Consider the following 12,670-nt stretch of genomic DNA (forward strand, 5'->3'; position numbering starts at 1 on the left):
AATAAAAGTGAAAGGAATGTCAACATTACAAAGAGAAACCAAATACAATTTCCTGTAGCAATCCAATTTCACTTAAGTTGGAACAAACAGAATAATTGTCCCAAAGATGCTTCGTTTTGCTTCTCATTCAAGAAGTAAAATGTTTTCAAAGAAAAAAGAACCAAGAAAGTCCAGTTGCCTTTTGGAAAAAGCACTTTTGGGGCAACCATGAACTGGATGATTGAGAATGTCCATTGACAAGTAAAATAATTCCAAAGAGCAACGTGGGACTAACATTTCAAATTTATACTGTTCATATTTACTTCCTCCTGCTGATTCCACCATAACAAATTTCAAAGTAAAAGTGGTACATCAACCAAGTATCATTTATTCATTACAGTGGATTACAGTTCCAAACAGATGTGTTTAAACGCTGGAGATATACATCTGAAAAAATAGTTTTCACAAATATTATACAATTTGTAGAAAATATTTTTTTTAATACGTACATACAGATTTCACAGAAGCAGCAATGCCAATATGCTCGTATTTAACTGTTCATAGACTCCTTGGTTTGTTTATAATCCTGGCTGTTCTTCCAGCAAGTTAGTTTCATCAAATCTAAGCGTACCTATACAAATGTTTCAAAAAGTAAAAGTTGGATGATGCATACAAGATGTTTCAGCAGATAGAATTTGCACAACGAAAGCTCTATCTGGATGCATGCAATGACATAATGAAAGCCACATGCCTTCGTTTATTTTCATTAAAATCACCCACATGGCCATAAATCTAATTTGTATCACATCATGGTGGCCACATCATCACATTCACAATATTACGATCACAATGAAGACATTATGAGAAAACTGGAGATTAAGGCCGGGGTGAAATGCTCCCGGTTAGGACTGGATCACCCAATACGGTAGCAATGGAGGCAGGTGGTTCGGAGAACCGGTAGCAAAAATCCCTGCCCTTCACCATGCCCAGCTGAGCCGTGCGATCATCAGAGGCTTTTTTTCTTTTAAATGGCTCTGACGATCCACGCTGAATTGCCTTGATTGGCAGAGGGTTTTTAAAAAACCCTCTGATGATCAGGCAACTCAGCTTGGATCGTCAGAGCCATTTAAAAGAAAAAAAGTTTTTTTCTTTTAAATGCCTCTGACGATCCAAGCTCTGACGATCCAAGATGAGTTGCCTGATTGGCAGAGGCATTTAAAAGAAAAAAGCCTCTGCCAATCAGGCAACTCAGCTGGGATCGTCAGAGCCTTTTGAAAGCATTTTTTACAACCTCTTCGCCGAAGAGGTTGTAGAAAAAATGGTTTTAAAAGTTTTTTTTAAATGGCCACGCCCACCCAGTCACATTAACCCCCCCAAGCCACGCCCACAGAACTGGTAGTAACAAATTTTAGATTTCACCACTGGATTAAGTGGTAACCAACATTGCATCAAACTGAGTGGGTGAAACAAAATTGGAGAAATGGGGATTGGGGGGGGGGTTTCCTGCTCTAGTCACTTATAGATGGCAAAAGTTTATGCTCTGGGTTCAATACTAACAAGCAATGTTTCTTCTTCCTGAGAAGAGGCAGCATTAGAGGTTTACTTATAAATTCTTAAATAGAAATCATTTTATAATTCATAGCAATTACTATGAATCAAACCTCAAGGCACTTCTTACCTAAAGAATGGATTCTTTAAATCAAGCACATTGCCTGATTTAAAGCCTGTCTCATCCACGATGGCAACAATCTGGATGTCATAACTCTGCCTGCATCATAAATAGGAAATACAGTTTTAATGTAAGCAATTGGTTATGTAATCTTTATTGAACAATAAGTGGGTTGATACTCTTTTTTTTTTATCATTTGACCCTGGAATTAAATTACTGTTTTGTGCTGTTTTGTACACATTCTGCACAACTTTTTCTTGTAAAAATAGCAATAGCACTTAGCACTTAAGACTTATATACCGCTTCACAGTGCTTCACAGCCCTCTCTAAGCAGTTTTACAGAGTCAGCATATTGCCCCCAACAATCTGGGTCCTCATTTTATCGACCTCAGAAGGATGGAAGGCTGAGTCAACCTTGAGCCTGGTGAGATTTGAACTGTCAAATTGCAGGCAACCGGCAGTCAGCAGAAGTAGCCTGCAATACTGCACTCTAACCACTGCGCCACCATGGCTCATGTATTAGCAGTACTGAATTTGGGAGTGAGGGCTTTCCATTGGAGATACAAAGAAACATTTGGGTTATGTCATGGGTTTATGTCACTGCAAAAAGAAAGAGATTGAATTTAGGAATTAATGTAGCTGTGTGGGGTCCTTGGTGCTCTCTGAGCTTGCTTGGTTTTCTTGTAGACATTTCATTACCAACCTAGGTAATTTGAGTAACATCATCAGTGAGATCAAACCCCACTCCTTACTAGCACTGATGATATTACCTACTTTGGGTAATGAAACATCTGCAAGAAAACAAGCCAGCTCAGAGAGCACCAAGGACCCCTCATTTCAACCCTGAGCTACAAATAGTCTCTTTCATTGGTAATGTATTTGTCTCCATAATACATATATTTGATATGTATTCAGAAGCAAATTTTTGAAGAATGAGCTCACGCATCATTAGTGCATAACATTACCAGTAATGTTGTAAATAATATTAAGATAAAATTGAACTATCCTGTTTCCCCCAAAATAAGTCATTCCCTGATAATAAGCCCAATCGGACTTTTGAACGCATGGCAGTAAAGTGCTTATTTCAGGGTTCAAAAAAATATAAGACAGGGTCTTCTTTTTGGGGAAACACGGTATTACAAATAAGTCCCTTTGGTAGAAGTAGTCCTTGAGTTACAACCGTTTATTTAACGACAGTTGAAGTTATGGCAGCTTCGAAAAAAGTGACTTATGACCCATCCTCAAAATTATGACAGAAAAACAGAATACTACAGCGGATACAGAAAGTCTACACACCCCTGTTAAAAAGCCAAGTCTTTGAGATATAAAAAAAAATCAGACCAAGATAAATCACTTCAGAATTTTTCCACTTTTAATATAACATATAAACTATACAATTCAATTGAAAAACTAATCTTTCAGGAGGAAAAAATAAAAAACTTACAATAACACTGGTTCTTTGGAAGTGGTTATGTCTTTCGTGGAAGCCATTTTGTGAAAGGGGAAGCTCTTCAGGCAACCATTAGGCAAGAACACTCATAGGTGTCTTCCTATGTGCTCACTAGCCCTCAAAAGCTGGAGATTCTGGGCATCCAAAATGACTAACTTCTAGTCTACTGAATTAATATGCACGTGCTAGTTCTTATTTATATCTATTATTTTTTTGCAGGTCCTACTAGCATTTTTTTTCCAGATAAACACATCTGCTGCTACATCAGATTGCCCAAAATACACCTCTATTGACTCCACCAGTGTTAAAAGTAACAGAAAACAACTAACGTTATTCCACTAAAAATAATTATTCCACTAGTGACTAGACATTACGTAAGACAGCTGGACAGAATTAACCTTTCCTACAACCATGAAAGAAATCTACTTACCGTTTATTTGCTACAAATAAGACTTCCCCTGAAAGGGTCTCCCCTTCTTTGGCAAAGAGAGGAGTTTGAAAAAGGCAGCGTACTTGATACCAATGGGTCAGAGGCTCTGTTGGAGCAGTGGAAAGCCAAACTGTTACCCTTAAAATGAGAAATCAATGGGAAGAAATGGAAATTAAGGTTGCTGTAAAACAATTTTCTGTATGTTCAAAATAATAATAATAATATCACAGTTCCTATGTTATTATTTTGAGAACAAATGGAACTTCCCCTTAATAGAAAGAGTTATCGTTCACAGACAAAGTGCTTCTTTCAGCAGAAGATTTATGCTCTAAATATTTGCTCTAAAAATATACTCTAAAACAGCGGCCCCCAACTTTTTGGGCACCGGGGACTGGTTCCATGGAGAAAGGTTTTTCCGCAGACCAGAGGGGGCGTGGTTTTGCATGCTGCCTACATCCAGCGGATGGGGCTACACTTATTTGTGCGGCCCAGTTGCTGGCATACCACCGACCGATGCTGATCCATCGTCCGGGGTTGGGGACTCCTGATCTAAAATGACAAAATAGTCTGGTAACACATTTAAGGCTAACCAGTTTCATTGGGATATAAGCTTCTGATGATGGGAGTTTTTGCTTACAAAAGCATATGCGGCTATAATGTTGGTCAATCCTGAAGATGAAGCAAGATTCCTAGTCTATTTTATTGCCATGGATTTTGGATTCTTTCCTTTCCTCCCATCTGTCTTGTAAAGTGCTAATTTCTGGATGACATCCTAAATCCACTCAGGATGTGATTTGTTTTTGATTCACCGCATTCTCTAAAGCAGCCTCAATTAATATTTGTTTTTGATGTGGCCAACTCAATCAATGTTGGAAAGAAGGAAAAAATACATACAGTGAGCCAACAAATGCCACATCAAACCAAAATGCCAAGCCGTGAATTAATCCAGATTGCATCATTTGAAATACAAAAGGGATTTCCACTCTGCAGAAGGAAATAAGAAAAGATTAACAACTTAATTAGAAAACCGCAATTAAAAATATGAAAGTGTCATGAAGATCGGCATCCTTAAAACATTTCACTAGAAATCAAATTAAATGGATTTTCATCCAAGGAATTGTATCAAAAATATTAGCTTTTCTGGATTAAATATTTACTGAGCATATTTACTAAATTTAGCACCATGCAGTCCTTTAAAAAAATAACTGAAGCCCAAAGGCAATTGAGGCCATCAAAACTCACAGACAAAAAAAATCCCTAGGTTCATTTGTACTCTCATTACAAGACCAAATTCTGTGTTTCAAGAACACATTTTAGAAGTAACATCAGAATGCATGGAGTGGCTATAACAACTTTTCTTATCCAATTATCTAAGAGCTGCCTAAATTTGGATGGTATACAATAAAATGCTAATGCACATGGGTTGGGTCACTTTCTACTAAATTACTTTCCACTCTAAATAACCATAATACTATGCTTATTTTAGTAGAGCACTTTTTTTTCTTCCATTCAATTGTGTCAAATTCTTGAAGACGGCTTGGACTAGACCCTGCAGTTTTCTTGGCAAGGTTTTCAGCAGTGGTTTGCCATTGCCTCCTTCTTAAGGCTTAGAGAAAGTGACTGGCCTAAGGTCACCCAGCTGGCTTTGTTTCTAAGGCAGGATTGGAACTTAGGGTCTCCTGGTTTCTAGTCTGATGCCTTAACCAGGCTGGCTTTCTAAAGCACATTACTCTAGGATAAGAAAGAACTACATATTTTGAGTGTATCCCTACAGTGACTAGCTTGCTAATAAAGTGAAAACTATACCAACAAATAGTAGTTTAAAATGGAACACTGTGAAATGGGATGATAGACTCTCACCTATGCAAATCTTCCTCTTCTGCTTCTAGAAAACTGACAGTATATTTCACAGTCCGGGCCATCAAAATTCTAATGTCAAATGTGTCCTGCAAATAAAAATGGAAAAGAAAGAACACATATGATGATCTAGAGTAGGGTTGACAACTAGGTCTGACAACTTCCATATGAAATCACAATTCAACAAAATAAATTTGTTGAAATCTTGTGAAATCACTTCAATGTTTTCACATGATTTTTCATAAGATTTTAAGATAGAATCTCAAGGTTTTATGAGATATTTGCATTTTCAAGTGAGATTTTTACATTCTCTAATGGGACTAGGCAACATTTTAGGGGGTGTGCACATGTGTAAGAAACAAACTGGCGGGAAGCTTAAGAATTCCTTCCTTGTATATATCACCAACCCAACACCAACACCAACTCAAGCCAAAATAAATGTTAAGTCTCCTTCAAGTCAAGCTAAGTTCCTGTTTTCTTCTTTGGCAAGTTCATTTTGTTTTCTTAGTAGCATGAAAGTGATTTATAACTGCCAATTTCTAAGATTATTTTTTTTACAATCCAGTCTAGCCTACAGCTCTGATATTTCCTATAAATTGCTCATCCAGGTAATAACCCATAGAGGTAATTATCAAGCACATAAAACTTGGGGACCAGTCAAAGTAATCTTCAGGTATAAAAGAGGCAAAAACGTTTTATTATTACATAATAGAAATTGGCACATTGTAGAGAAACAAATATTAGCTCCAGAGCTCCAGACAGTCTTACATAATTCCACTTGATTCCCCAGCCCCACCCCCCCAGCCCCATTTTTGGAAAAAATATAATGAACATACGTTTTCATAAATTAATCTCTCATGCCTTTCACTTAAAAATCATTTTCATAAACATGTTCTAAATAAACTCTTCCTGTTCAAATAAAATCCTCTGAATTCATTTCAACAATAAATTATAGATTTTTCATTGCTTTGGATCAGATTATCATACAGTACAGCTTTTTAAAAATTAGAAATATTTGTCACTGATGAATATTTTCAAGCAATCAAATAACACATATACTCCCACTACTGTCTGGGCCTGTGACCAAAAAAAAAAAAAAAAATTAACAAAGAGGCAAAGGAGATTTAGCAATACAGTTAAAGGTTTTGGAGTTCTTTTGTTTATAATGTAATTTCCAGACTCTTTTTCTCTTTTTTATTAAAAAAATGCATGTTACATATTGATCCTTTAGTGCTGCTTTATATATATATATATATTCATCAGTGTAGCATAAGTAAGTGAATCAATTTAAAAAATGAGTACTTCTGATGCCATTTCTGTGCATTTTAAAAAAGAATTGGCCGTGCTCTACTTCAAGAAATATTTATACGCCCAGAAATGGATGCTAAGTAAACATTTTCCTTTATTTTCTCTGAATACAATATCACCATAAATTATTTCACTAAGGGAGAGAGAGAGAAAATAATTTTTCTCTTGTTGCAACTGGAAAATCTGTTTGGAATACACTGATTTCAACTAGAAAAATAGCAATGACGTGAACTAAGCAACTATTCGTGGGATACCGTTTCTTTTCTTATTTCGGATATTTTGGATTGGAAATACAGACAGTCCTTGGGTTACAATGGTAATTGGGGCCAGGATTTCCATTGTTAAGCAACACGGTTGCAAAACAGGACATCATGTGACTCCATCACTTAGGAGTTAATCCTGGAACACTTTGCCATCTTTAAGCGAGGATTGTGAGTCATTAAGCAAGGATCTCCCTTCAATTTCCTGCAAGCTTCCAATAGGCAAAGTCAAAGGCTGGAAGGAAGTCTTAAATCCTAGTTGGCTTGCAAGGAGGCCAGCAGGCAGGTAAGTCAGGTCAGAGAAGGTGCATAAGGGTTGGGTGGGGAATGGCCAGGTTGGGGGGGGATGCAGGCATGCACATGCATTATGATATATGAGACCCTTAAACTCTCGTAATCCATAGCCAGGCTCTTCAGGAAATGCAGGGATATGAGCGACTTACCAAAGCAATTTACAAACTTCCCTGCCAGTTTCCACATTGACTTTGCTTGTGGGAAGCTGGCAGGAAGGATCGCAAGTGGTGATCACATGAAACAGGATCTTGCAACTGTGGTGAGTGCAAATCACCCATGACCATCTGGGCCCCGGGATGGCCAGAACTTTGACTTGGAGGACCGATCGTAAGTCCAGGTAGTCCTCGACTTATGACCACAACTGAGCTCCAAATTTATGTTGCTGAATGAGAAGTTTGTTAATTGAGTTTCGCCCCGTTTTACGATTTTTCTTGCCGTGGTTGCTAAATGAATCACTGCAGTTCTTAAGTTAGTAACACGGTTGTTAAGTGAATCTGGCTTCCCCGTTGACTTTGCTTGTCAGAAGGTTGCAAAAAGGGGATCACATGACTCCTGGATACTGCAACCATCATAAATATGAACCTGTTATCAAGAGTCTGAATGTAAATCATGTGACCATGAGGATGCTGCAATGGTCATAAATGTGAAAAATGGTCATTTTTGTAGTGCCGCTGTAACTTTGAATGGTCACTAAATGAATTGTTGTAAGTCAGGGCTATGTGTACCACCTGTTTAGCATCCTTGTGATTTCAAATGGTTGTTGACCGTGTTTGTTAACTGAGGACTACTTCTATACAAAAAAAAGAAAAAACGATGAACAGTTAAGGACAGAAGGTAGAGGTTGATTTTAATTGTAATGAAGGCCTCAGACAGGATAGGCTAATTTTAATAAGTTGTAAAAGAGCAAAATGTGGCTTGAGAAGAGCCTTTGCTAAAATGAGGACAATCAATCAGTGAGAACTTTGAAAAACTGAGCCTTTTTGAAGGACATGTTCTAGGAAATCTCAAAAGCTCCCAGATGGAGAAAAATGGCTGCCTTTGGAATATAATGCAAAAGAAAGACAAAGCATTAAAAAAAAAATAGCAGTGAACTTACTACAATGGGCTGTCTGAAGTACTCATCTACAGCTGCATTACGGAGACTGGACAGATTTACCCCATAAAAACACTGCTGATACCTGGAAGGAAGAATATATTTGTTTTGCTTTTTAAATTAAATTCAGAGAAAGAAGTCTTACGGTTCTCATATAACGACATCAGATCCATGCATATTATTAAAAAACAAGCACACACACACACACACAAGCACACACAAGCACACACTCAAAACATGAAGACTGCCTAAAGCATTTTTTAATTGTAAAAATTCTGACTCAGTGTATTTGTTTATTGCTAACTGCTTAATGGAGTAATTAACTCTGTAAAAAAAAAAAGTCCATAGCCTTAAGCAATTTGGTTAAATTTTTAAAGAATTAATGATCACCATTCAGCTACAACATTAATTTTGGTACTTATGTGCTACAACTCTTCTCAAACCTTGGGCCGATAGGCAGAAGCTGGCTTTTTCAGCCACATCATGCATGGAATCTGGATATGGATTTCACAGGTGGTTTTTTTTCCAGAGGAAAATAATATTTTTAAAGGCAAAACAGATGGAAGGTCTCCAAGTAAGAAAGCAGAAAAATAACTTAGCAAGGATACTTTGGCCCTTGGAGTGGATTTTAAGCACCAATTGAGGAAGAACTACAACTAGGCAAGAGAAAAGTCCAGGCTTGAACCAAATCAAAATGCTCCTATATTAGGACCATATATATGAATGAAGATGAAACGGAATGGCCAAAAAAGATTATAGCAGACTTTATCAATCAAAGACAGCAAGCGCCTGGACATAATGGAAATGTTCAATTTTTGAACATTTGGGCTCGCACAAAGAATTGCTTCACAGGATTCTTAATCCTGGTCTAAGGGCAAAAGAAATAATTATAGATTTGTGACTCATGCCATCCTGATCTTTGCTATCCATTAGAAGGGTGATAGCATTTTGCAAATGAGTTATTTTCCCAACTAGAACTCTATATTGGATAATTAAATAGCAGCACATTTATCTCTAATTAGATATCTGTAATACAACATTCTACTACCTCAGGACTTAATTTAGTTAACAAAAGAATGAATATGCCTCTTAATTCAATTTATAGACAAGGTATATGATGAGCAAGAGCAAGGAAAAGTTTTTATTTATAGCTATGCTCTTGACTTTCCATTTGGGCACTCTTTTCAGAACAAAAATGGAGATTAAATGGATATCCAGAGCCATGGTTTTGAGGAGTACCTTAAATAAAGATAAAACTACAAAAGCTAGGACAGAGATCCTTTTTGACAACTGGTACATTTAATAAGTAAGAAATATATGAATCTCAACAGCTGTGCCGTTATTTAGCCAGAATTCAAAAGAACCTGGATCCAGGTGGTGTAAGGGGAGAATATTGCAATGTGATAATGGCATATTAATTCGAACAGCCTTTTGCAAGTTGCTTGCCTGCAGGAGATGATGAGAATAATGGACAAACACATCTGGAGGATAACCAAGTTAGGCAAGGGTGAATTAAAAACTTCTTCAACCATGTCTCAGCATATTTATGTTGTCAATTTGAGGACCTACCTCTTCTTTTTCAAATTTTTGCTTCACCGAGTTCAGTATCTTTATTGATACATCATATCAATTAGGATTTTATTGATCTTGGATGATACTTCATATCAACATAGGTACGTCATTCTCACATGCCAAACTTTATTACCACATAAAGCACTGCTACAAGTACTAATGTTCATGTAGAAGTGGTTTCCAGGGTTGAGTGCAGCAAAATCCAATATTCAGAAGTTCCAAAACTTCATCAAGTCAACATCATATACTCAACAATTTTAGAAAATAACAACAAGGAGAAAACCATTTTCATTGGAAAATGACATGTTACTACGAGAGAAAGAAGTACACATTCATTCAAACAAATGAAACTCCAAGGAATGTCTGCTAAAAGCACACTTCTCAACACAACAAGAATTACTGCTAGACAAATAATTTTGAACCACAGCTTAGCATTGCACAGTTAAATGGAAAGTAATTTAAGTGGACTTAGTTCTAAAGGAAACCACATTTAAGATAAAAATAAAGATCAATTTAGTATTGCAGAGTCAGAGTAACCATATTGCTTTCAGAGATACTTTAACAATGCATTAACTCAATCAAACTGAAGTCAGATAACATAGTAAGCACAGCACATAAAATGTGCAAGTTCTCTCCAACACAAAAATTACATCTAGGCATGAAAACAAAACAGCCTATAGAACTAGTTTATGTTTCTATCTTAAAAAACAGTAAACATATTTACTGTTACAAGAGAACTATATAGTTCTATATTTATTGGTTTTTTTCTATTCATACTATAAATAAAGTGATTAAAACATTCCAAAAGAATATTTTGAGCCAATTTTGAAGGATCAGATGATAATATTAAAGTTAAGCTTTTATATTTATATATTTCAGCCAGAGACCTTAGTGGGATTCTAATAGAGAAAGTTAAAATCTTGAATTTGGGGTGATAGATGTGTTAGTACCACTTTCTTGCAAAAGTATGGGAAGAGTTTGACATTGCTTTCTTCCAATCCAATTCCAATTCCCAATCCATCCTAAAATCCTGGTTTTCCCATGTGATCTCACATGTAAGATAGTAGTGGGTTGCCCCCAGTTCGGACCGGTTCACAAGAACTGGTAGTAAAACCAATGGGAGGTTCCACCCACCAACCTGGACGTCATCATAGGTGATCTGCGCATGTGCAGAAGCGTGCACATGCGCGCAAGCAAAGCAAGCACGCACACGCGCTCCTGATGCGAACCGGTAGTAAACGTAAATACAACTCACCCCTGATGTAAGTGTTAATCAGAGACAAGCCTTGTTTAGCTTTCTAGATGAGCCAAATATTTGTAAAATAAATGTTTCATTGTGTGTACAATACAACTTGTACAGAGTAAAGAATGGCTACCATTGCAAAAATACAGTGGAAGATATATTGCTCCCTACTAATCCTCAGATATTCCAAGAGATATTCTAAATCAGGGGTGTCAAAGTCGCATCGTCACGGCGGTGACTCATGATGTATCAGGACTTTTTTCCCCTTCACTAAGCCAGGCGTGGACGTGGCCAGCGTGTGACGCATCTGGCCTGTGGGCCGTGAGTTTGACAGCTCTGTTCTAGATGATCAGCCTTCCATCTCTTTATCCTTCCCAAACATTTTAAAATGTACCCAAGATTAATTCAGGCTGTTTGCAGATCTAATTAGGCATAATGATACTATGAGTATGGTCATCTCCCTCTATTTCCAAGTACTATATAGAAATCCAAGAATTGACAGCCAATTCATTTTTCAGACATCTGACTAATAACTGAGCATAGTGAGAACAGATGGTTACTGGAAATACAAGGCAATGTTGTAATACACAGAAATTTTTGAAGCCGCGTTTGCTGAAATAGCACTTCTCCCTTCAAGGTAAAAAAAAAAAAAGGCTGTGGCATATAGGCCTATTGTAATTGCAGGCTGCAGTGGTGGTGTCATACAATTGGTTAGGGTTGTGACCATGTCTGTCCTAGATCTGAACTGCACCATCAAGATGGTAAGAGGGAAGTGCCTATATACTTTCCCCAAGTACATATCTCCATTCCATAATCCCGTTCTTAATTTTCAATTTTGTCACCAAGCCTATGTATCTCAAACTGTAAAATACTCTGTAAAAGGATTTCTGCTTGGCAAATCCAGATAATTACCATTTTTATTTTCCTGCATAGAGTGTAGCCATGGGACTCTTACCTATTTTATTATTTTGCTATTTTTAGTTTAGTTTTTTACATTTATATTTAACTATTTAATTATATTTGTAAGAGCCTATGTCTGAAGGCTACATCTTATACATTGTAAGTACAATGTAATGAATGGGCATGTGTGTCTGTGTGTACATACACAAATAAATTAAACTGCATACACTTATCTGTGTACATCTGTGATAAATTTAAATTTATGTTTGCAAATGAAAGTGCATAATTATTATAAGTACATTTGTGGAAGCAGTAGGAGAGAGACAACTTAAAAGGAAGTGCAAAGAGAAGATGCTATAAATAATTTTCTCTACACATCGTGAATTATCATGGGGTCCTTAATTACATCTTTTTAATGAGCTGTTAAATGACTTCTAAAGTAAACAAGTGCCTAACAAAATCCATCTTAAAATGCACTGCAGACATCTGTCTGTGTATTAATAAAAAGAACACCGAATAATTAAGGAGAATTTAGAAAGTCTTGTTGAGATTCCCAGTTTGGAATAAATTATCTTGCAGGTGTTTCAGTACTTCTCTTTCTATAAATATTGTGTG

At 36.7% G+C, this 12,670-nt stretch overlaps 1 protein-coding gene across 1 annotated transcript in view; it reads right to left on the bottom strand.

The window, feature by feature from the left end:
- Nucleotides 1-347: 347 nt before the first annotated feature.
- The window catches only part of LOC117661483 (histone-arginine methyltransferase CARM1-like), a 54,188-nt gene continuing 41,865 nt past the window's right edge, over nucleotides 348-12,670 (bottom strand). Inside the window, exons 8-13 of the mRNA XM_034410323.3 lie at nucleotides 8,344-8,425; nucleotides 5,389-5,474; nucleotides 4,423-4,512; nucleotides 3,529-3,666; nucleotides 1,658-1,747; nucleotides 348-610 (exon numbers count right to left, since the gene is read on the bottom strand). Of these exons, the coding sequence (XP_034266214.2) occupies nucleotides 601-610; nucleotides 1,658-1,747; nucleotides 3,529-3,666; nucleotides 4,423-4,512; nucleotides 5,389-5,474; nucleotides 8,344-8,425 (496 nt within the window). The 3' untranslated portion in view covers nucleotides 348-600. The remainder of the gene's footprint in view (nucleotides 611-1,657; nucleotides 1,748-3,528; nucleotides 3,667-4,422; nucleotides 4,513-5,388; nucleotides 5,475-8,343; nucleotides 8,426-12,670) is intronic.

The sequence above is a fragment of the Pantherophis guttatus genome, chromosome 2 (genome assembly GCF_059756535.1).
Source record: "Pantherophis guttatus breed Tessera chromosome 2, ASM5975653v1, whole genome shotgun sequence".
NCBI lineage: Eukaryota > Metazoa > Chordata > Lepidosauria > Squamata > Colubridae > Pantherophis > Pantherophis guttatus.